The 26,449-nt window shown below is 40.6% G+C and overlaps 2 protein-coding genes across 2 annotated transcripts in view; one reads left to right on the forward strand and one right to left on the reverse strand.

Moving 5' to 3' along the window:
* Nucleotides 1-14,770, forward strand: part of INSYN2B (inhibitory synaptic factor family member 2B) — a 29,685-nt gene extending 14,915 nt beyond the window's left edge. The window contains exon 3 of the mRNA XM_024202795.1: nt 14,584-14,770. Within this exon, the coding sequence (XP_024058563.1) occupies nt 14,584-14,770 (187 nt within the window). The remainder of the gene's footprint in view (nt 1-14,583) is intronic.
* Nucleotides 1-26,449, reverse strand: part of DOCK2 (dedicator of cytokinesis 2) — a 489,427-nt gene that overhangs the window by 253,112 nt on the left and 209,866 nt on the right. The gene's annotated exons all lie outside the window — the stretch shown is intronic.

A 26,449-nucleotide genomic window follows, 5' to 3' on the forward strand; every position in this document is an offset into this window, starting at 1 on the left:
ATAAATTCCACACACAAATTCAGTATTGTATGTAGTGTGTAACTCATTCTTTAGTGTATCAAACATACTGCTAAATTAATTGCTTATTCCAGGGGTCCTCAAACTGGGGGTCGGGACCCCTCAGGGGGTCGCGAGGAAATTACATGGGGGGTCAGGAGCTGTCAACCTTCACCCAAAACTCCACTTTGCCTCCAGCACTTATAATGGTGTTAAATGGACAAAAAAAAGTGTTTTTAAGTTATAAAGGGGGGGTCGCACTCAGAGGTTTGCTATGTGAACGGTGTCACCAGTACAAAAGTTTGAGAACCACTGACTTATTCAATTGTGAAGTACTAGGACTCCTGATAACCAAATTGATATTTATCAGCTTCAAAGTGCTTTACAGACAACTCATTAATCCTCACATCTCTCCTGCGAAGCAGGAACATATCACCCCCCTATGCACATGGGAAGGAGTTGCACAGAGAAGTCATGCAACTTGCCCAAGGCCACAGAGGAAGTCTAAGCACCATAGTTCAGGGTAACTGCACTTGTTTTCCCCCTCTGTGGTCCCTCAAGCCAGGCTCCAAGCTCCTCAACTGTCACCTCTTTTGGGCAGAGACCTGCATCTCTCCTCTTCCCAAATGGGTTTCTCCAGGCTGAACAGTTCCCTGCTTACACCGTGATATTCCCAGCAAGCCAGACTGCCTAGACAGGTCAGCGGCTGTAAAAAGCATGATTTCCTGCAGGCATAATTTACCACACATCCCTTCCAAGCAAGTATATTTATTCTTAAATGAAAGCATAACAGAGAAAACACATTAAAAACAATACAAGAACCTACATGCATGCTAAAAAGCTTACCATATAGATAACTCATCAGTCTCATGGTGCCTCAGTAAGCCAAAGTCCTTCCAAACCTTCCCAGGAAGGATTGGGTCCCGCCCCCCACTTGGGCAGAAGATCCTGTCTGTTTGCTGGATGAGAAATAAGGCCCTGAGTCAGTTTAAACTCAGACTATTTATTCAAAAGTCTTTTCTTTGTCTCTTGGTCTCTGGAGAATCCAGTCTGAACTATATGTGAGTGTCTCCAGGCGGTGGTACTGGTCCTGAGTGAATTTGCTAATCACCCCTGCTCCCACAGAATTCCATACAATCCCTGGCCCACAATGATACATAAACGGAATATAGTAAGATCTCCCAAAGATATTGCAGATAATTGCCATTTCTGTCACACTAAGATATTATCTCACCCACCTTGTCACACTAAGAAGAGTCCCTTTGGTTCCCAATCCTATTATCAGGCCTCTCTTATGGAAAAGGGAAAAAAGCCTCAGAGGTTGCTGGGCCCCAAGAATTTATGCAGGGCTCCTGGGCTCTATAGCACTGGAGGCTGTTCCCTATGCTGAAATAGAGTAACCCTTCACCTGTAGCCATGGAATGCAAAATTGGGCATTCTGTAGTACAGCTTCTTCCTAAGGGCCAACTATGAGGCTCATCCTCACCTGGTCACCTTACGCAACAAAGAAGCTCTTAGTAATTATGTTACAGGTTCTTGCAGTGAGGAAGGGAGGGCAGTAGCAGAATGCTGGATCTTGTTTTTCCTCCTTTGTATTAGAGTAGTGCCTATGTGCCCCAACTATACATACAGTAAGAGAGACGCCCTGCCTGAACAGCTTCCAATATAGAGAAACAAAACAGCTGGAAGGTGATGCCCATATCCTTCTCAGGGAGGTATCTCATTATGGGGGGGTTAGAGAAAAGCAATCAAAGCAGTTGCAGTCCAAAACTATTATACACTCCTGGGATAACTTTCCTTTTCAGAAATCTGAAAGAGACAAAACACGCCTATCTCTTTCTTCGGTACAAACTATGCACACTATATGTAATCTGTAGGTACAATATGCATGCTTTACCCTTTTCAATTGCTGACATATTGAGCCTTTGCTCAATAAACCTTGCTTCACATATTAGTCTACTTTTCCCTTGGTGAACCTCGTCTATCCTGGATACTCCCAAAGCAATACATTGAGCTACTGCCAGTGGAATAGCTTCCATTACATATGCTTGAGTGGTCCCCTGAATCCATCTGTGTAGCTATTCTCAAGTCCAACCAAGTCTGATTATGGTGGTGATTATGTTGACTGGTACTGGGATAAAGAACCTTTCACCCCTACATTGCCAGTTCAAAGTCAGCCCAGCTCCATAGTGACCAGCAGTTGTTAACCTCTGATAACTACTAAACCGCCCATGTTAAATGATCCGAGGCTTTCAATCTGGTTCCCAGGGGACAGGTGTCAACATTACAAATAACTTCACAACTGACACCAATGGGAACTCAGAGTACTGAGGTCAAGTATTAGATAAAGACTGAATCACCCTCTTGCCCCCAGAGATAGTCTCTCCAGGAAGCCACTCAGACACTTTGGCAAGGGCAGGAACATGAACAGCTGCTGCCCTTACTGTAGCTGTTCTGTAAATAGAAATCTTCAGTCTCAGGGCTATCATTGTCACGTACGAACAGCACTAGGCTCAGTTTTTTAAAGTGACTCTGTTGACTAGTGCCTTGTCCCTTTTACATCATTTTACCTTCCTATCCTCATTTAACTAACTGCATATCACCACCTTTCCCTGAGAACCTTCCCCATTTCCTCTATGGTTTTAGATAACCCACTGCTGTTTCTTTCTTCTCGCCTACCATATGTTTTCAATTTAAGATCATTCCTGAAAAGTTCCCTTGTAAGAAGAACAAATTTGATTCATTTAATTTAATATATATATATTTCAGCTGTGACATATGGCCTGAATCAGGATCAGGACTTGATTGTACCACCCACTGTACAAACCCATTGGAAGCCACCAACTCTGCCCCAAAGAGCTGACCATCTGAAAATACAAAAAACAGACACAGAGATATGAAAGGTGTGCAAGTAGCCTTGCAAATAGTCAGGGTCAGGATAAGCCACGTGGTTAGTTCCAATTTTTTCTCTAGTTTTATTATTTATGTTTAACCCCCTACCTAACCATATTTTCATTAGGATTCATTTGAACCTTATGTCTATTTCTATGCATATTTTTCACCTGATTTTCCAAAGTGATTAAGCAACCAGGCTCCTATCTGACCTCAAGTGAGAGTTGCGAGACTCAGCATCTTTAAAAACCAGAACCTTCTTCTGTTTCTGCTGATATTTAAGACTAGCATTTTCTTTAATTAACCCTGACATTCTACTTATTACATTTAACCCTAACCCTTTGGATTTTAGCTCTTGCATTTTAATAACCACCATCCTTGGTGCTGATATATTATAATTTCTGCTTACATGATGAAATACATAAGAAGGCCGGATTCTGAAACCCTTACCACTGAGTAGCACTTCACCCCACACGTAACTTCACTGATTTCAGAAGGCACACATGAGGAGTAAGGCCCCAATCCCGCAAAGATTTATGCATATGCTTAATATTATGCATGAGTCGTCCCAATTTCAATGAGACTTCTCACACACACAAAGTTAAGCACAAGTAAATCAGAGTAGAATTAATGCAGTATTTTTAAGATGTGTTAATGGTTATGCAATGGAGTGTGAAAAGTTTTAAATTAAGCCAAGTTTACCATTAAGTTTAAAAAAAGGGGTTTTTTTGGAGAGGAGATAAGTTTTAACTGGGAAAGTTACATCTGTTTTACCCTGATTCAACTTAAATTAAACCTTATGCAACTTCTTCCCCCACTTGTCCTCAATACAGCTTGACAGTCTAGATTTTACAAATGGGAGAATAACTGATTTCCTGTAACTGAACATGTCTCCCTAATGTAAGGTAAGCAACAAACTCAGAAGCTCAGCATATACATGACATTGACCATAAGCCCTTTATAAGGTTGCTTTAAATGGTTCGGAGACCTACCAAAATGCCACAGTGAGATTAGTTTGGTTTCTTGCAGTACTCCCAAAATTATAAATTCATACTTTAGAGTCTTTGCTTCTGTCTTCCAAAGTTAAACAAAAATTTTTAAATTTGTTCTGTTTTTAAATACATGATAAACTAACACTCCATTAACTGCAAATTGTGACAGCTTTTACCCCAGCATCTCCAGACTTCCTGGAACTCTAACTTAATATCACAATTTTTTTTTTTAAGTTAACTATTCAGCTTTCTAGGTTGAATTTACATTCCAGCATTGCATGCAACATTTCCAGGATACAAATTGCTTCTCATCAGACTGGCTCCTTCCCACAGGAGACTCCTTGTGAGAGATTTAATTATTTTCCCTCTCACCCTTAACTATTTATACTTAAACCAGCTGTTTCTCCGCATTAGCTTACAGGTCACCAAAGCAGTTCGGGGATGATACTATTAGATATGAGACTCTAGATTTTCTAGGACACACATTAATTATGTTTCCCTGATTCCAGAGAAAGTTAATAAAATCTCTAATACAATATCCATTTTATTTATTGAGATTTAAAATAATAAAAAGATGCCTATTCAAAGCTCGAGGCACTTTAACATAATTGACACAACAGTAAAATCCCAGCAACACTAAGTAATCATTTCAACAGGAACTCAGCCAGCCAACCACCTACACAGCCACCTTTCCCCCCCTTTCATTGTTAATAATAAAAAGATACTTTGGGAGTGTTGGGTGACTAAAGTAAAATCCTATTTAATCAATGCTCCCCAGAGGTTGTACTGCCATGTTCAGTACTCCTGGTCTCTCCAAACATGGAGGGGGCAAAGACAAGTTTACTAGCTTCCCTACAGCCAGCCAGCACTGTGGGACAGGTTGTGCTCAAGATAACCACCTCCTGCTCAGGAGTGAATAAGAAACCAGCAGACTAAGATGTTTCTCACCTAGCATCTGATAGACTTTTTACAGTAGCATTGGGGAAGGGATTTCAACAGTCTACCTGCATGTCTATTTTATCTATAGGCTTATCATCACCCAGTGATAGCCTGGGGAGGCCTAGCATCTTCAGACACCCGAGCAGGTATCTGTATCTGTCTGAACATGCCTCACCCTGGAGATGGAGAGAGTCACTTTTTATTCAGCCAGAAGTTCTCTGTCTTCTTAGTTCTCAGGCTTTGGCTGTGCTTGTTAAAAAACTGTTCAGTGGCCTCTGCAGTGGGTCAAGCCCCACTCCTCAAAGTCAGAGGCTCTTCCATTGTCTCACAATCTTCAAGCATTTGCTGAGGGGTGTCTTATCTTGAGCCATTATAATCTTCCTACCTTCGTTTCCTAATAGCTCACTATTAAACTACACCAACATGCAGTAAACATCCCAATAGTCCGCTGAACATAGAGTATTCATAAAATTATTTTACAGAGCAGCTCCATATCAATCACACACTGTTTATTCAAGGGTTTCATGTCATTTCTGCTCCATCACCCCCGAGTTCTTCACATTTAAGGATTTGCACATTCATCAGGCTAGACTGACTAATGGCCAGATTAGGTATGGAAATTCCAGTCTTTTTAATTAAAGAGCAACTCATACAGTGTTGATTTACATTGTGAAATCCTTATACTTAGCGATAGTTCGAATTATCTCAGAGATATGATCATGAACTAACAGACACCAGCATCCTTTCAATTATTAAAACACAAACTCAGCAGATTATGCATTACAAAAACAGTCAGTATATTGCACTGGCAATGCACTTACAGAACTCATGTTTGCTGTGTGGGTGCATTGGTCCCAGGATATTAGAGAGACAAGATGAATTGGACCAACTTCTGTGGGTGAAAGAGACAAGATTTCGAGCTTATACAGAGATTTCAGTAAGGCATTTGATACAGTTCCACATGGGAAATTAGTAGTTAAATTGGAGAAGGATGGGAATTAATATGAGAATTGAAAGGTAGATAAGGAACTGGTTAAACAGGAGACTACAATGGGTCATACTGAAAGGTGAACTGTCAGCTGGAGGGAGGTTACTAGTGGAGTTCCTCAGGGATCGGTCTTGGGACCAATCTTATTTAACATTTTTATTACTGATCTTGGCACAAAAAGTGGGAGCGTGCTAACAAAATTTGTGGATGACACAAAGCTGGGAGGTATTGCCAATACAGAGGACGACCAGAATATAATACAAAATAATCTGGATGACCTTGTAAACTGGAGTAAAAGAAATGGGATGAAATTTAATAGTGCAGTTTGCAAGGTCATGCATTTAGGGCTAACAAGAATTTTTGAGGTAAACTGGGGAAGTATCAGTTGGAAGAGACAGAGGAAGAGAAAGACCTGGGTGCATTGGTTGATCATAGGATAACTATGAGGCCGCCAATGTGATTCAGCCATGAAAAAGGCTAATGGAGTTCTAGCATGCATCAGATGAGATATTTCTAATAGCGATAGGGAAGTGTTAGTACCATTATACAAAGCACTGGTGAGATCTCATCTAGAATACTGTGTGCAGTTCTGGTCTCCCATGTTTAAGAAAGATGAATTTAAACTAGAACCGGTGCAGAGAGGGGCTACTAGGAAGGGAAAACCTACCTTATGAGAGGAGACTCAAAGAGTTTGGAGATATGATTGCTCTCTATAAATACATCAGAGGGATAAATACCAGGAAGGGAGAGGAGTTACTTAAGTTAAGCGCCAATGTGGACACAAGAACAAATAAATACAAACTGGCCATCAACAAGTTTAGGCTTGAAATTAGATGAAGGTTTCTAACCATCAGAGGAGTGAAGTTCTGGAACAGCCTTCCAAGGGGAGCACTGGGGGCAAAAAACCTAACTGACTTCAAGACTGAGCTTGATAAGTTTATGGAGGGGATGGTATGACGAGACTGCCTACTCTTTCCTTACTGCATGTAGCTGATCTGCAACTGCTAGCAGAAAATGTCTCCAATGGCTGGTGATGGGACACTAGATGGGGAGAGCCCAGAGTTACTACAGAGAATTCTTTCCCAGGTATCTGTTTGGTGGGTCTTGCCTACATGCTCAGGGTCAGGAAGGAATTGTCCCCAGGGTCAGATTGGCAGAGACCCTGAGTGTTTTTCACCTTCCTCTGCAACATGGGGCATGGGTCACTTTCAGGTTCAAACTAGTGTAAATGGTGGATTTTCTGTAATTTGAAGTCTTTAAATCATTATTTGAGGACTTCAGTAACTCAGTCAGAGGTTAGGGGTCTATTACAGGAGTGGGAGGGTGAGGTTCTGTGTCCTGCAATGTGCAGGAGGTCAGACTAGAGGATCACGATGGTCCCTTCTGATCTTAAAGTCTATGAACTCTTCTTCAGGTCTGGAAAAGGTATTCCGAGGTACAGAACTCCTGTCAGCATTAATAGGAGTTGTGTGGAAATCACTGAAATAGTATAATACACTAACTCACATTTGCAGAGTGACAATAGCTGAAGGAAATACAGTTTCTTTATAGCCTATGCTCAAGAAAATACAGTACTTTGTCAAATGTGTCAGAATGGACTGACATGTTTTATTTGGATTAATACATTGTTTTGAACTAAAAAATAATCTGGTTCAATGTCATATTTATGTTATTCTGTAATAGTTTTGAATGCCAGGAGAATAGCCTAAGTCAAGTCACATTACATACTCTAAATTATACAACTCCTGTGGACTTTAATATGATTCATCAAGCTGAATTTGCTGCACAGCATTTGAAAATTGCAAGGGTCAAAAGTTTCCATAGAAACAAAAATGGTGTCTATTTTTCTCTTGGTTCTATTAGTGAGAAGGGAGACTACACTTTAAGACTTGTAATTACGCTTAGTATAAACAGGGGAGAATTTGCTATTTAAATTTCCAAATTACAGAGGGATATTGATAGTGGATTGACCAAGATGCTCAAACTAAAGGTCTGAAGAAAGCTGACAGGTTGGTTTTGGTTTATTCTCTCATACAGGAAGCTATACATTTTGTATGTTTTAGACCCAGCTGTACATATGTGACATTTGGATACAGTTTATAGCTACTCTGGGTACAAATGTTTTAAAAGAAAGTTTTTCACTGCAGAATCTTACAGAATCTACAGTTACCTCACTGTAAGGCCTTTTAGTTTTCAGCGGTGAGTGCCAAATGTCTAAAGTGAAAACGAATCAAGATTTTCTTTTTCTAGATTAAATTTCAACCGCAGAAAGGGGCTGAGACAGCCTGCATTTTATGATACTTGAAAGACACTTCAAATCAGAACTCTGGATATTCAAAGGTGACCCCAGCAATTGCCTCCATCAGCAATAGTACAGTTTCGGCAGCTTGCTCGGTATAGTCATTATTAGAATGGAAGACCAACGAATTCTGAAGCATGTTTACTGAGAAAAGCCACTGCATGATCGGTGATCACATGGATATTGCTTGAGCAAGACATCAGGAGGCTGGAGGCATTTTATATGCCTTACCAGCAGTGACTACTGGACATACGATGGTTTGATTTATCAATAATAGGGATGTATTATTGACAACTAACGTTGAGAGGTTTTAAGTCATCATTGGTCACCATTTCCTGGCACATATAGCCTACTTCGGAGATAATGTCCCTACACATCAAGCACTGGAGATTAGACTTGAGGTCAGGAGGGGACATTGCCCGCCCATGGAATGGCGGCAGCCATGTGGTCATCTGCAATTAACCTTGCTGCCCCAGATCAGTAATAATACTGTGGAGCTTTAAGATGCCTAAAATAAAGCTATACAGTGTGGCCATGGACCATTGCTGCCTATGCGTGCTATTGTTGCCAGCGACGCTCTCAGACATTCTTAGAAAATGAAGCATTTATGATCCTGTGTTTGATCACAAAGTTAAAATAGGGAAAAATATCAGCAGCAGGTGAGATAGAATGACCAGAAATGAAGGATGATGGACGACTATGAATAAGGAACATGCAGAAGACTTCACGTAGTTTATGTATCAATTTATATATAAATTTATTTGTTTAAGGGATTCATTTAGATTCCAATATAGAATGAAAATAGTTTATGTGACAAACAAGCTGTTTGAGGACTCATTTTTTATGGTTATTAATCATGCATGACCGTGGGAAGAAGTCTAGGTATTTTGCTTATGTCTATGCTTAATTCCCAAGTGACCAGTGGATCATAATATCTTATTATGAAATGTGCGTCCTTTCTGAGACCTCTAATAGACTGTGAAATTTCTAGTTAAGATGTAGCCAGATTGTACTTGCAACTTGTTTCTGTCTGTTCAGGAAAGAGGGAATGCAGATCGTTATAATCTACATACTCTGTAGACTTAATATTTATTATTATGAGAGGAGCTTGTAGTTCTGTGTATGGTTAAGGTTGCCTGACACTTCCATGAGAAGACTGTTTTCAACTGCTCATAAAATTTTGGCAAAGTTAAATCGTTTGCGTGGAAATTTTCCATGCCATGTATCTGCCTCAGGCTTTTGTGGAAAGGTTCAACTAAAATGGTTCAGCCATTTCCAAGAACAGGATTAGGGGAAAATATGTTGTTTTGCCCATGTTAAAACAATTCTTATAACTATTTAATCAAAGGAGCTCTAGCACCTCCCTGCTTTAGATCAGGTAATTGAAATTTGGCAGGGGGGATCAGACTGGCTTGTCGCGGATGGGGCTTTTGCTGTTTCTGTGAAAATTCACCCAAATTTGCCTAAATTAGAAGCCTGGAAAAATCTTAATTCATACATGCTCAATAAAGACTAGTTCTAATTAGGCAGCTAAATTCTTCAAAGATTCCCTCTGCACTGAGCATGTGCCAGCCCAAAGTTGTAAGGGGCTGATCAAGACTTGACCTGCAAATGCGGGAGATGCTGTGCTGCTGGGCAACGGAAATGACATCAGTGAGACAGTTGCTTCTACGGAAACCCTATCCCTATGCAAACTCTGATGATAAGCTGGCAGAATTTACCTCTCCCCCATTCCTCTTGGCTTGGTATAGGGTGACCAGACAGCAAGTCTGAAAAATCAGGACGGGGTGGGGGGTAATAGGAGCCTATATAAGAAAAAGACCCAACAATTGGGACTGTCCCTATAAAATCAGGACATCTGGTCACTGTAGCTTGATATGTTCCCTCCTAGAGGTTGATCTGATTCTGTAATAAGTTCTATGGTAACTCCAAGCAAGTTGGAGGTATTGTGCAATTCACCATATTATATCATGATAGCCTGTGGTACACAATGCCCTGAGATTAAGTCAAGAAGTTAAGGTACACCTGCTAATCTTCTTGGTTTTCAAATTACAGTCCAGATTAGTCACAGAAGGAAATTTGTTAATGATTGCTCTAAACACAATATATGGAACTGATTTGATGATCTCATGTTCTGACTGGAGAAGTGTACCAAATTACATGAACATCAGTGATAGTGTGGCTTACAAAAGCATGACTAATAACTCCTCTGGAACTTCTGTGGTCCTTTCTCATTAAGATAGCTTTTTCTTTCATTTTTTTCCTGTAAAAGATAACTGAGGGCCTGCTCCTACACCCTGTACACACATGAATAGTCCCATTAACCTAGACTGAACCCATGACTTATATAAACAGACATGTTGAAGTCAATTGGCTTACTAGCATAAATAAAGGTTATTCATGTGAATAGAGGTTGCAGAATTAGACTTAGTTACAGAGCATATTTTATATCAAGTTTGCGGGGGGACCCTCAGGCACCAGATGTTCTTCGGTAGGTTTGCTTGTGTCATACTGTGCAACATTTCCCCCCCAAATCTCTCCAGTACATGTCAAAATGTACATTATGAAATATTTAGTTCTCATGGTGCTGTTCTTCCCACTCACCTCCTCTACTGAATCAGCTGCTGAGTATTTCAACTCTGCTCTATCCATCACCTTTGACTTTCACTTTTTTCTACATCTTCCAGGACCATCCCATCAAAATCCTATCCTTGGCTCACCAACAATATCCATGTCCTCCATGTCTGTGCCCATGATACTGAGTGGCCCTAGAGGGATCAAGTCCCATGAGAACACTGGCTTCCTCCACTACAAATTTATTCTCTCCTCCAACATTTCTACCATATTCCTAATCGAGCAGCTCTGTTTTTCCCACCTCAGTGACCCATGTGACCACAATCCCAGCCCTCTATTCACCATTTCTGACTCCTTGCTACCACTTCCACCACCCTCACCTTCTTCATGAAACCTCCACTCCCCACTCTCTCTGTCACTGCTGACGTCACAACCATCTTCTCCAGCACCTAGACCCAAAATCTGGATGCTACGTTAAACTCTTCCTTCTCTAGACCTGATAAATTTCTTAAGTTAGCCAGGTAGACCCCGGTTTTGGGAACCACTCTGCAGGGCTCCTGAGCAGCTGCTAGACATTCACTTCAGGTTGTCTCTCTCTATAGCTACAGGAATCCTCCAGGACTAACTACAAAGATTTAATCACAAGAGAACAGAGATTCTGCCTTGACTATAGCCAACCACTGAGACACTAAGCACCCCTGTATTCACATCATACGCACTACAGTAATACTCTTGGTACAAAATATACTCACTAATCATTATTATTTTTGTATGAGGTATGCACAGGGTGTGTACAAAAAGTTATAATAGATGCTGGAATTCTAACTAAAGTGTTTTTAAACCAGGCGTGTCAGGGGAAGTTGGTAAACAGGTTTGCCTTAGACAAAGGAATGTGTATTTGATTCTCTGACCAGCCCTATCTCCAGGCAAAGACAATGAAGGTCCATTTTTACATATTGGCGGGGGGAGGGACGACAAATTAATCTAACACCCAGGGAAAGAAAGAGCACGGAGCTTCCTTCATCACTAGGCTCCATGTCACCTTCCCTACAGCTTGAATAAACTTTCCTTTGAGGGGTAACCCTCAGAAGAATCCATTTTCAAGGTTTACTGGTCAAGAAAGACAGGGGGTCTGAACCTCAAGTGATAGGCAATGGAATCAACTAATTGTATACAATATTACAGTATTATAAAGGTGTATAGAGTGAGGTCTCTTCAGAAAGCTTATGACACACACCGGTGATCACTATTATTGTGAAATGTAGTATTAACACTATATGAAGAAAATATCGATACTTAATAGCATTATGCTTCCAGTCTGTGACCAAACAAGGGAAAAACAGGCTTTCCCCCAAACAGGAAGGAAGGCAGCTATCTGCCTGTCTACAAAGAAATTAAGCAAAGTGTGATCAGTAACAATGGAAGCTCTATTTACAAAGAAATCGGCAGGGGAATGGCAAGCCCCCAGGAAGGGAAAAACAGCAAGAGATAATCCTGCCTCTTTAAACAAAGTCATTGATGGTGGGAAAATATAAGCAAAGACAGAGTCTCTGGAAATTGAGTATAGGTGAGAAACCATCTTGAACAAAGCCTGTACCTTGCTAGATTAAGTTTTAGACTTTTTAATGTTTTCACTTTTATTTGCTTGTAACTCTAACTTTATTCCTTTTACTTGACATCCCTTAACCTGTGTCCTATTTCTCAATGAATTTGTTTTTGTTTTTTCTTTTAAACCAACTCATGTAAATGTAAGGGTGTATTTACCCCAGTTAATAAGCTGTGGTGTTCTTTGTGTGTCTTTAGAGGAACAAAAGAACCTTATTATTTCCCTGACCTCTCCAAGAGAGGGTTGGACATTGCAAAGCACATGGTTCTGGGAAAATTGGGGACTGGGAGTGTGTTGGGGTCCGCTTGCTGCTTGTAACCAAGGCTGGTGTGAGCCAGAGTGGGGCTGCAGACAGGCTGCTGGGGTCAGAGATGCTGAACCAGGCCTGTCTAGCACACAGACACTTGAGAATATGACCTGCATGCTTGTGGGCTGATTGTGAGCATCCCTGGGACCTTCAGTATCAAGGCACTGTAAGACACCCATGATTGTAGGGCAATTTGGCAAAAGATTGTAAGTCATCTTCTCTCCCCAACATCCATATGGTTCCCCCTCCTGACCATTCGAATAGGAACTACTAAAATCATCTGTTACTTGTGGTTTGGACCATTGGATTTTCCCTATGCCCATTTTAATCCTTCCACTAGCTCCTTCTCTTCTCCTGCACAAGTGCAGTCTTCTTGTCCTCACTTTTAATGCATCCACAGCTATGCCACTCTCTTATTCACTCTTTTGCCTTATTGCATATCCTCATCCCCCACTCCCTCAACTCTGCCAGTGATACCAGAATTGACTATGTCCAGTACTCCCTACCAGGACATGTGTGTTTTCTTTTGCACTCCCTATGTGAAACAAACATCTTCCCTGAACTAGTCTGCAAGGCCACTATCCTATACTCATTCAAATTCTTCCTCAAAACCCTCTTCTAACTTAACATTTACAGGTAATTCCCAGTTGGGAATAGCTGAAACATACACCCACAAATAGATTTTAAATGGTTTGGAACCACAAACTAACTCTCACTGACTACAGAAACCCATGTTCTCATTACTTTTACCCTCATCCTCCATCCCCTCTGATTTTAGTAACATTCATTTGTTGTGCTTGGTCTCTAGATTTTAATGTAAACACTTCATGGCAGAAACCATAGCATGTAATTTTTGTTTATAATACTTAGCATGATAGAACCTTGATCATGATTAAGGCCTTTTGATGATACTGTTGTATTAAATCAACAAACTGATGATAAAACAGGTTATTTTGATTCTTTTGGTGAATATTTAGTATGCTGCTCATTAATTTTAACATATGGCATTTGTGTTCAAGACAACCAGCATCAAATGGCTACTCTTATCTACCAATGAATATGGGAAGAAAAACGTCAGTCAAGAAATGACTTATTTAGAAAAGTATAGTAAAGTTGAAGCAATTCTGTTTTATGATTAAGCTGTTTACTATTAATGCATGCAGGTGATCCTTGACATCTTTGTCAATAATAATGCAGCCCAATGAGGCAGAATCATTGAAGACAAGTGACACCCACTCACAGGAGCAAGAATACATCTTCTATTAAACAAAAAAACACCATTAGTAAACTTAACTCACTGACAGTTTAAACAGGCTTTTATGTGACAATTCATTTTACACTGTAATAAAAAAGTAATCAGCATTAGCAACCTTTCCATACTATGGAACATGTGGGCTACCACGGATTAAATAGCATACTGAAGATTAATTGTATGGGTCAATTTCATTATTACGGTAATTTTTAAATTGTTCGAGGAAAATGTTTATATATACACAGATACACACACATATAGATAAATGTATCTACCTATGGTAGGCAAATTTGCTTTCTTTTTTGTTTATATAATCTGAGAAGGAAAAAAATGGGTGAATGAAGCAGCATATGCATGAATAGTTATTGGAATGAAGTAAAATGTTGCCTAATTGTATTGAGTAAGACCTCCCAGCTGTGATTGCTTGATCCTGGTTTGGTTTTTAGGGATATTCCTATTTGTGCATTTACTTAATTTCTGAATGAATGACCTTGGGCCCAATCCCACAACCTTCACCTCATGTGAGTAAAGATGACTCACTTGAGTAACAATTGCTACACAGGACCACATCATAACAGCACAGCCTACAATTGTTTAAATTTGAGTCAACCTCTATCATGTCAACTCTGAAAGAGGAAATATTCTTTGCAGCAAAGTCTAAAAATATTTTCCATATTTCTCTCCTTGTAATTGGTAATTTACAACTTACTAACTTATTTTTTCCATGTATTCCATAGTGTGGAATATGACTTCAGACAACAAGAAGGCAGATTTCATCAGGTTTTGAAAACACTGGATCAAGTGGAGCAAACACCTGCCACGGCTCCAGCCCCCAAATTACCACCTGACCATCCAATTCCTGAGAAACAGGAATTAAGACGAAAAACAAAAAAGGTGAAAAAGAAATGCTTCTGGTGGATGTGAATGTCTTTTAGCTGACATACAGAATTGAAGGACTACATTTCAGAAGATATTAAAACATATATACAGAGGCTTTAATATGTACAACTGTGAAATCACAAACAGGAAACTAAAAAATGTCTAAGAAGGTATTTGAAAACTCAAAAGCTTAGAATGGAATTTGCTCATTTAACAAGCTCAGTGAATAAAGACACGAGTATTTTGAAATGGGATGCAATCTATCTCTTTGATTCAAAAAGACATCTTCATGTGCTTTGTGAAGGCAAAATTTTTAATTTCAAATAATGCTGAAGTTGTGATTTAAATTGATAAAAACAAGAGCAATCAAAGTAAAGGAAGCCGCACCCATATGCATTCCCACATCATGCTTAGTTTCAAACAAAATGGCCTAAAAGTCATTCCCTGATCTTGTCCCCAGTGGTGCAACCAAAAACTGTGGGGTGGGACACAGATTTTCAGAAAACTTCCTCTCCAAGGGAGACAATCCATTAAAATTATATATACAATGGATTGTATATATATATATATATCACAAGTGATTGATTTGTTACACTAGTGTAAGAGTTAAAAATCTATAGCATCCAAGACTGGACATGATTCCTTTTTTTTTTTTGTTGGTGTTATTCAGAAACTAACAATTATTTTACTGCGGTTGGGGGAGGGGGAGAATCATATTTATTAACATCCTTTCCTAAAAAGCAATCGCTTTATAAAACATCTCTATCTCTGTTTGTACCATTGTGCAACTAAGATCCTTCACACAAGTTCAAAATGCCCCAACACATGCCTCTTTGATCCAACAGAACATACTCACAGCATCCCAGAGGGTGTCAAACCAGTTGTACACTTTGATGTTCTGATGTTAATACAGATTAGTGTTAAGAGAAATGTTAAGAAAAGTTAATGTAGAGCAGATTTCAATTTAGCTATTTTTCAAAATTTAGAAAAATAGCTGTGACAACTAGTCAAAACTAGATATAAAAGTTAAACTTTTTTTTTTCAAGAAAAATAGCTGTTTTCCATGCAAAAATGTTTAGAAAAAGGGGAAAAGTTTCAGAAGAGTAAATTTAATAGCCAAGCATTAAAGCCTTGACAGTACTATAGGTGGCAGAGTATAGGGCAGTCCCACTCTGAAAAGAGACTTTAATATACTAACATGGCACATTCTTACTCATCTGATTTATTCCTGGGGGGATGTATAGTCTTATTACTTTAGTGACAAAAGTGCTCATGTTTCTTTTACTCGTTTTACATTAGTGTGTAATGCCAAGAAAGAGGACAAGTTAGCTTTTGTTCACTGTTGTACATCAGCAAAACCATTTAATAAGTTCCAGGTATTAAGGACAATCAATTATACCTGCACAAAACCACTGAAGGTAATAAGATTGCACAGGAGTCATTAAGGGCAGAACCATAGCACAATAGGGCTTGCTTAGATGTAACTGGTCTTTGTTTAGAGGTGATGAGGCATGGAAAGTAAAGAAATTAGCATGACTCAGCTGAGTGAGAGTTTTCAGGACTGGGAATTAGAAAGAATTAAACACATTAGATATGAAAGTCACTGAGGGACAATGAATCCACAATGCCATTCACTGGAACCTTTTTCAGAGGAAAACCTCCCTTTAAATTCTAGTAGCAAAACTGTGACCTAGTTATACCCATAAGCCCTCTTCAATAAGGATTTGTAGAGGTAAGTAGGGTCAGAATTTAGCCCTTGTTAGAGTACACCACTATCACACCCATTTAAATACACATTTTATATGCTGGCACGCCTATAGTATTCTTCCATACTGACTGTGTATCAGTGTGTCTATATAACAGAGATACAGAACGCTCTACTTATGTACAATAGCATTCCTTCTAGCCAACTAGTTTTGAACGCTGAGTGTCTCATGGTAAAGGGACATCCGTGAGCTGTATCAAAAGCTATAACAACTCTCCAGGCTAAAAAATGCTCTCCCACTCTCCTGTTTTCATGACTCTTAGCACCTTTAGTGGAAGGTCATTAGATTTAGCTATCACCAGTCCTATATTCCACTCCCAGAGTTTATTTTTTCTTTACCAGCATAAAATGAAGAAGCAGCCCCTCTACTAAGGAATTAACTCTTCACTTGCCAGCCCTTCGGGATGTGTTTCAATCTTTGTTAATTTTTTTCTTTAAAATGTACATTTTAAAAAAATAATAAACACACAGTACCATGGTGAATTATCTGCTTCTTATCTTGGCCAGTGGGCTCTTTGTACCTGCAGCAGTTCCTATTGCAGCCTGCTGCTGAGGGAGAGAATGAACCAATTTCCTTCCCAGTTTTCATTCAAGCACAGTCCACACGTTCTGTTGAGTCCAAACTCAGCCATTCAAGAGGTATAGTGTGATCATCACAGAATTTAACATAAAAGCGATAAAGTTCAGCTCACACCTTCTCCTCAGGCTTGGTTGCTCCTAGGGTTCCCTACCTAATGATCTTTCATCCCATAGATACTCTCTTTCTAAACAATCACTCCCATCTCCATTATATGAGGATGGTGTAAAGCACCAACTGTCTCAGCGAGTGAACAGCAGCCACTTAACCATTTCCTAGCAGTATCAAAACCTCTCTACAGGGTGTGCTAGCACTGCCAGCTTGTGGTGGGGTTCTCTTTGTCATCATTCTAGACTTGAATAGTGTTTTCTGCACTCAATCTGGGGGTACAGGAGAAGTTAAGATTAAGTATATTAAGTTAGCCCATTTAATTCCACACCTGTCTCAAGCACTGCTTGACTACAATTCACAGTAAAAGAAGGACAAAATCATATAATTGTACATATCACACAGAAAAAAATATAGCTGCAAAACTAAGCTTCTCTTACACTAAAGAATTTAGCAGGCATCGTATTTGTGCAATAAAATGGCACAATACTGCATGTGTACATCTACTGTACACAAACGTCTACATAGTCTACGATTCATAGAATTTCTTTGTAAAATTATATATTCAGCTCCTACATTGCAATAGTATTACATAGCATTACACTCAAAAGGGTGATTTCTATTAGAGAACACACTGGAAAAGTGTCAGACATATGGATACATCCGCTATGTCTGATGTTACAGAAAAGAGCTAAAGAGATATTAAGTCACTCAAATTGCTCCTTTGCTATTTTCTCTGTTTTGTTTAGCCTGAACATAGAAATTGACAACATAAATAAAACATATTACCAGGTTACAAATAGGTACTTTAGATCCTCCAGTGGGCATATGTGACACAACTACAACAAAATGTGATGTGTGACTTTCCATTACAATGCATCAGATAGGAAAAAGGAGAACAGAGAGACATACTGCTCAGTTGTGTAACATCAGGATTAGACTACAAATATATAGATTTGTAGATAACAAAACTATTAATGTTGGGCAGAAAAGATTCTACACCATAACAGTCTACTGTGTAGTGTTTCAAAGTAGCTCCCATAAGAGGAGTAAAATACACACACACACACACACACACACACACACACACACAGAATGATCCCATTTGATAACATTGGTATACAAAAATAAAGTAGACTGTTATGAAAAATTTGACATATTTATGTGAGAAATACACCAAGCTCTTTGTAAAATACTGTACAGCATATGACATTATATATACCAAAATTACTGTACTTGAAGTTACTCTGTTTTACAGAGAAAGTCAATCTATTTCCTTTTTAAAAAACAAAACAAAATGTATGAATAGAATCCTGAATCTGGTATGACATAGGTTACAAAGGTTATGAAGCTTTCCCCCCCCCTGTAGTTCAATAAAAAATATAGTTGTCCTATGAACAGTCACAAGACTTGGTAATTATGCTAGCTCAAATACAGAGCACCTTCCTAAAGAAATGTAATAATCAAATGTAATGTTTTGTAAATTTCTAGACTGTTTTAATGGGATATTATCTTTTGCAATAAACTAACTTATTTTTTTTTTGGTTTCAAGACTCAATTAATAAACATTTAGGGGGAGTACAGAGGAAATGAAAGATTGCTCTTGGGAAAGGAGGAAGGATCGGGCATAGTATCCTTTATAAATTCATATTAATTAGATTCTCTAGGTCCGTGGTTCTCAACCAGGGGTACACGTACCCCCTGGGGGGTACATAGAGGTTTCCAGGGGTACATCAAATCATTTAGATATTTGACTAGTTTTACAACAGGCTACATAAAAAGCACTAGCGGAGTAAGTGCAAACTGAAATTTCACATAGACCAGGGGTCTCAAACTCCCGGCCCATGGGCCATCTGCAGCCCATGAGCCTCTCTAATGTGGCCCGTGGGACTCCAGAAGTTTTGGGGCCGGGTCTCTCCCTTGGCCCCACCTGCTGCCCCAGGCGCTCCCCCCTCAGGGGCCCCAGCAGCGCAGCGGAGCTGAGCGGCAACTGCCTGCTTGCTCAAGTGGCTGCCGGCCCCTCCCTGTGGCCCAGGAGTGGTGCGGGGCTGTGCCTCTGCACGCTGCCCCCAGCCCGAGTGCCCCTGCGGTCAATGGGACGCTGTGGGGGTGGTGCCTGGGGGCAGAAGCGCACAGAGACCCTCCGGCCCGCCCCGCCTTGGAGCCCCAGGTAAACACCGCACCCCCGACCCCCTCCCAGAGCCTGCATCCCCAACCCTTCCCACACCCCCCCACCTCCAAACTCCCTCCCAGAGCCTACGCCCAGTCCCCACAACCCCCAGCCCACAAATTCCCTCCCAGAGCCTGCACCCCCTCCCCACACACTCCCAGCCCCCAAATTCCATCCCAGAGCCTGCACCCCAGACCCCCTCCCCCACCCAAACTCCCTCCCAGAGCCCAGCCTCTCATCCCTTCTGCACCCAAACTCCCTCCCAAAGCCTGCACTCCAATCCTCTACCCCAAACCTCCTCCCCCCGCCCAAACTCTGTTCCAGGGCCTCAGACAAGTGGGGGCGGAGTTTTTGGGGGGTGGGTTCTGGGTGGCATGAGTGACATTGGCCCGCTGGGAGGATTTGAGGACTGGCACTGGCCCTAAGGTACATTGACTTTGAGACCCCTGACATAGACAATGACTTGTTTATACTGCTCTATATACTATACACTGAAATGTAAGTACAATATTTATATTCCAATTGATTTATTTTATAATTATAATGTAAAAATGAGAAAGTCAGCATTTTTTCAGTAACAGTGTGCTGTGATACTTTTGTAATTTTAGATCTGATTTTGTAATCAAGTAGTTTTTAAGTGAGGTGAAACTTGGGGTACACAAGACAAATCAGACTCCTGAAAGGGGTACAGTAGTCCAGAAAGGTTGAGAACCACTGCTCCAGGTAGAGAAGGAGAATTTCAACTCTCAGTGGTTTATTTTCACACTTCAAAATATATCACACTCTATTATCAATCATTTTAGCTTTGCAAATTCTTGCTCTGGTTATAACTTGTGAACGGTGATGTGTACTATGCCAATCACATTATGGTTCTAAAGAATGCACCTTTTTGATCTCCCAGTATGAAGCAAATGTGTGAAATAATGGGATGATAGAGACTGTATAAAACCGCCCCAGTTGTCAGGGGACAGGATCGAACCTGGGACATTTGGAGCTTAGTGTATGAGTCTCTACTGTATGAGCTAAAAGCCACATGGCCCCTAGCTAAGGCTGTAGCAGAATCGTTAATCTCTAAGTGGTCTCACTGCCACTAGAGGGGACAGAACACCATACCCAGGAGGTGTGTGGGTTACAACTGCACCAAAAGAACTAGGTGAAATGTAAAAGGCCACCAAATCTTAGAAGGATGTATGGGTCAACAGTGTTCCAAATAAAAGATCTGGAAAGTTTTGCTCTCTCATGATCCTCTCCTTAACTTCCCTCTCCACCCAAGAAAAAAGGGAGAACTCCTTAACAAATAACATGCCAATGCCTCACTTTGTTCAGGATCCTTACTTCCAGACATGCTAATTGCTGAAACCCACATAGAAAGGGGACTGTCCAGGTAAGTTATTACCGATAAAAAGTTGTCTTCTCAACAGATGCAACTTGGACAGTTAGTTTCAGATTCTTACATAGGTTCTCTGTAATGTCACTAACCAAAGGCATTTGAGCATCTTCATAAACAGCTGTTTGTTGTAGAAATTCATTTCTTCAGGTAACTCGAAAGTGATAGGTAATGTACAATAGATAACCTGTTTATTTGGATAACTATTTACTTACCTTTTTTTTCTCCTCTGGAGTTTCAGTATTCAGTAAGATTGGGGAAGACCATAAGAGAAACATGCTCACTGACTAACTTCATGAGGTTTTCAGGGAGGTTACCACCAGAGATATGAAAATGAATGAGTTATGAAACTGAACTGTTTAAAATGACATTCCACTAACCTGAAATTAGTAATAAAAATCAAAACCTTGATTGCTGGACTGGCAACAGCTATCATGTGGATAGGGACATGTCTAATAAAGACTTGCTAATCATTTGGTGGTTGGTCAACAGCAAAGCTATAATGAATGTTTTCCCCGGCCTTATGCACTTCAGATGAAGTGTTATTTGTAAAAGAAACAATAATGACCACTTCACATTCAGAACTAGGGTTTTAAACCTGGATAGAGTGAAAACATACCTAGATGCTTAAATGATAAGCACATCCCAAGTTCCTGGATAGAAAACATAATAGAGGTAGTAACTCAGGGGTCGGCAACGTTCGGCACGTGGCTCACCAGGATAAGCACCCTGGCGGGCCGGGCCAGTTTTATTTACCTGCTGACGCGGCAGGTTCGGACGATCGCGGCCCCCACTGGCTGCGGTTCGCCGTCCCGGGCCAATGGGGGCGGCAGGAAGCCGCAGCCAGCACATCCCTCGGCCCGCGCCGCTTCCCGCCGCCGCCATTGGCCCGGGACAGCGAACCGCGGCGAGTGGGGGCCGCGATCGGCCGAATCTGCCGAGTCAGCAGGTAAATAAAACTGGCCCGGCCCGCCAGGGTGCTTACCCTGGCGAGCTGCGTGCCGAACGTTGCCGACCCCTGTAGTAACTCTTCTTCCAAACCAGGGTTAGAACACCTGCAACTCCTCAGTTGATGTTGGATGCTCTGTGTTGATTAAATCATTTCCTCTGTTACATGCAAGCAGGACTACTTGGTACCCTCTCACTCTCTCATTGGGTCTGTGAAGAACGTTAACTCAGAGTGAAATTTGCCATATAAAGCAATATTGAAGTCTGTCACATTATTTGTTCATAAGCTTTCATGGGCTACAGCCCACTTCATCAGATGCATAGCATGGAACATATAATAAGAGTATATATATATGTATATATATATATATATATATATGCACACATACAGAGAAGATGCCATACCAGTTCTAAGAGGCTAATTAATTAAAATGACCTATTATCAGCAGGAAAAAAACTTTTGTAGTGAAAATCAAGATGGTCAATTACAGACAGTTGACAAGAGGTGTAAGGATAGTTATCATAAGGAAACAGATTCAAGTAGTGTAATGACTCAGCCAATCCCAGTCTCTATTCAAGCCAGAGTTAATGGTATCTAATTTGCAAATCAATTCAAGCTCAGCAGTTTCTCATTGGAGTCTGTTTTTGAAGCCTTTCTGTTGCAAAATTGCCACCTTCAGGTCTATTACTGAGTGGCCAGAGAGGTTGAAGTGTTCTCCTTCTGGTTTTTGAGTGTTATGATTCCTGATGTCAGATTTGTGTCCATTTATTCTTTTGCGTAGAGACTGTCCAGTTTGGCCAATGTATATGGCACAGGGGCATTGCTGGGCATATATCACATTGGTAGACGTGCAGGTGAATGAGCCCCTGATGGTGTGGCTGATGTGATTAGGTCCAGTGATGGTGTCACTTGAATAGACATGTGGATAGAGTTGGCATCGGGCTTTGTTGCAAGGATAGGTTCCTGGCTTAGTGTTTTTGTTGTGTGGTGTGTGGTTGCTGGTGAGTATTTGCTTCAGGTTAGGGGGCTCTCTGTAAGTGAGGACTGGTCTATCTCCCAAGATCTGTGAGAGTGAGGGATCGTCTTTCAGGATAGGTTGTAAATCTTTGACGATGCGCTGGAGAGGTTTTAGTTGGGGGCTGAAGGTGACGGCTAGTGGCGTCCTGTTATTTTCTTTATTGGGCCTGTCCTGTAGTAGGTGACTTCTGGGTACTCTTCTGGCTCTGTCAATCTGTTTTTTCACTTCAGCAGGTGGGTATTGTAGTTTTAAGAACGCTTGATGGAGATCTTGTAGGTGTTTGTCTCTGTCTGAGGAATTGGAACAAATACGGTTGTATCTTAGAGCTTGGCTGTAGACAATGGATAGAGTGGTGTATCCTGGATAGAAGCTGGAGGCATGTAGGTAAGTATAGCGGTCAGTGGGTTTTCGGTATAGGGTGGTGTTTATGTGACCATCGTTTATGAGCACAGTAGTGTCCAGGAAGTGGACCGCCACAAGTGCCACAAGTACTCCTGTTCTTTTTATGGATACAGACTAACATGGCTGCTACTCTGAAACCTGTCACATTATTTGTTGTAATACTAATGTTTGTAGTGCTCTGAATTGTATATCAAAGTAGTGGCTTTCAGCAGTTGAGTACAGATGTAACACTGAATGAATGTAAAATGAGAAAGATCTGGGGACTGTGCTAGCGGTAGCATGACATAAAGATGCCATTTTTATTAAGACTACTGCAAATGTTCTGTTTGGTGTAGAGTGGAAGTTTGTAGACCCTGCTATAAAATATACCCACTTTTACCTGGTCTTTATTACTTAATGTGAAGAAAAACAAAGTAGTTCTGTACATGAAATATTTAAAATGTACATGGGGGTATTCAAGGCTACCTTTTTTTTGTTCACTTAAACAAGGTCAAGGTGTGGTCTTTCAAGATTTCCCTCATTTGCACTTTCAGTGCACCATTATATATTTGCAAGCAGAAAGCGGTCTGCATTTTATGTAGAGACTTAGAGGATACAGAGTAAATCACACACCATGTTTCCTTATCATGAAAAGTTTCAAACCACTTTTCATGCATGTTTCAGTGTTTACGGGTGGAGCTACCAAACAGCTGACAAGGATCAACACCACCATAACTTCACAATGAAGCTGTCTTGTGTATTTAAATAATAATTCTCTGCAGAGCTGTGGAGTGCCAAACCAAATTTCCCTCATCATCTTCTTCCCTTGAGTGGAGTGTTTGCCTCCATCTAAACTGACCTTTTCTCGCAATCGCTTGAGTGGACCTCACAGCATGCAATTAGCTAGTCTTACACTCAAGGCAATGTCTTCCCTTACTCTTTGAACGACAGTGGGCAAGGAACAATAAGAAAAAAACATCAGCCTAAAGCTATCATACTCCTCCCCTTCCTCTCCCCTCAAAAGGGCCACACCATCAGAACATTAACCCTTTCATCCCTGCCAAAAATGTTTGTGGGATATTGTAATTCCATACCCCTGCAGGATTCTAGCCACTGTGAATTTTACAGAGTTATGGCTTTGAATGTTTTAATGTTTGCATTGTGTTTATCATATCGTGAATGACTTATTTTTAACTATTGTGACAAAGTTCCTCCTCTATCTTGGTGGGTCCTGCGCTTATTGGCGGATTTTCTTGCCTCAGAGATTCACCATGTGGATTGGGGAACAGCCCAGAGACCTTCCCCTCTGGGAGAACCCACAGTCCAGGTCAATTGGGAGGTTTGGGGGGAACCCGGGCCCGCCCTCTACTCCGGGTTCCAGCCCAGGGCCCTGTGGACTGCAGGTGTCTATAGTGCCTCCTGTAATAGCTGCATGACAGCTACAACTCCCTGGGCTACTTCCCCATGGCCTCTTCCAAACACCTTCCTTAGTCTCACCACAGGACCTTCCTCCTGGTGTCTGATAATGCTTGTACTCCTCAGTCCTCCAGCAGCACACCCTCTCACTCTCAGCTCCCAGCTCCTCTTGCTCCCAGCTCCTCACACTCGCACCACAAACTGAAGTGAGCTCCTTTTAAAACCCAGGTGCCCTGATTAGCCTGCCTTAATTGATTCTAGAAGCTTCTTCTTAATTGGCTCCAGGTGTCCTAATTAGCCTGCCTGCCTTAACTGGTTCTAGCAGGTTCCTGATTACTCTAGTGCAGCCCCTGCTCTGGTCACTCAGGGAACAGAAAACTACTCATCCAGTGACCAGTATATTTGCCCTCTACCAGACTCCTGTACCCCAATGGTCTGGGTCTGTCACACTATATACGGTACATTATGAAGTAGAAAGGGTAATATTAAAATCCAAATATTACTTATATTCAAATAAAAAGAAGCAGAGGACAAATCATTTGCCTATATTTTTCAAGTACTCTGCAACTTTGCTCTCTCTCTTTTTCATGGCAAATTAAAATACAGAATGGCCTTAGAATCCTACCGTTCAGCATAAAGCTTAACGGCTACATTTAAGGTGCAATTATTAGAAGAAAAAGTGACTCAGAAAAACGGACACAGTAGGGTTCCCTATTCATTCTCCCTTACCAAATTATTTTAGTTCCATATTAATTGTGTTCATGTCAAATTCTTTCAGTTTACAGAATAGGTCAGAAGATTATTTTTAACTGTTTGTTCTACGAACCTAACCAGGAATATGAAAAACAAGCTGTGTTTTCTGCCCTTTGCATCTGTACCAGTAACAAAGGTTCTGAAAGTCGAATTTAGCTGACAATTTTGTGGATGACAGAATAAAATCCAGCTTACTCTTTCATATGGCTATTAACTCTGCGGGAGTAAGAATTTGTCTGTCAGTAAACAGATGTGACTCTCAGATGCACTGAAAGCCAGTAAGTTGACTAAGGTATAATTTTTAGTTACTTTCCACTTATATTGTATAAATCATAGTTATTGTTTCAACTCTTTAGTCCTGGATCCACAGAGTCAGTTAAAAACACTGCCTAATTCTCCATTAGAGTCAAAGGGAATTCTGTGCACCAAAGTTATGGGATCAAGGCAAAGGTTTGCAAAGTGTTTTTTGATTGTAAGTAAAATATATTTTTCCTTTTTGTTCTCCACTTGGCAAATGTCTCTGGCTTTCTTTTGTGAACTATTAACATGTGTTATACAAGGTATTGTCTTATGTGTGGTCAGGTAAGAGAAGTGTGTTGCTTAGTGTTTTGTTCGGCATCAATCAACCTTAATCACTAATACTGACTTTTTCCAGTGGATCAGCATCAGAAACAAAAATATTCCCATATCTGGAAGAAGACCGCTGGTTATCTATGGTAGTTATTTCTATTTCTTACAGTGACTAAATAAAAATGGTAGTAATTGTGCTGTGTTTGTATTTCTTGGTATTCATTTGGGGAATATAATCTGCCAAATTCCAACAATTTTATGTCAAATGCTGGAAATAAAATTACTGATGGTATTTCCATTTTATAATGTTTTCAACATGTTTTGCAAACAGGCGCTAGTGACATAAGTATTATTCCCATTTTCAATATGGGAAAAATAAAACAGGCTGGTTAGGAGAAATGTCCAGGACAACATAGTGGGTCAGGGTCAGAGTCAGGATTAAAATACAGGAGTGAATAGCCCCAGCCCCGGACCATGCACAGACTACACCTGGGTCAGTTAGAGAGTAACTAAACCATATCCACGCATCCTATGAAGTGTGTTTGAGCTCTGTAATGTTATGTATTGTAATTCATACCCAAAATTTCCTTTAAAAATTAAATATTTTAGTTTAGTAAATGCTTCTGTCTG

Source organism: Terrapene carolina, unplaced genomic scaffold (assembly GCF_002925995.2).
Source record: "Terrapene carolina triunguis isolate 2854851 unplaced genomic scaffold, T_m_triunguis-2.0 Scaffold838, whole genome shotgun sequence".
NCBI lineage: Eukaryota > Metazoa > Chordata > Testudines > Emydidae > Terrapene > Terrapene triunguis.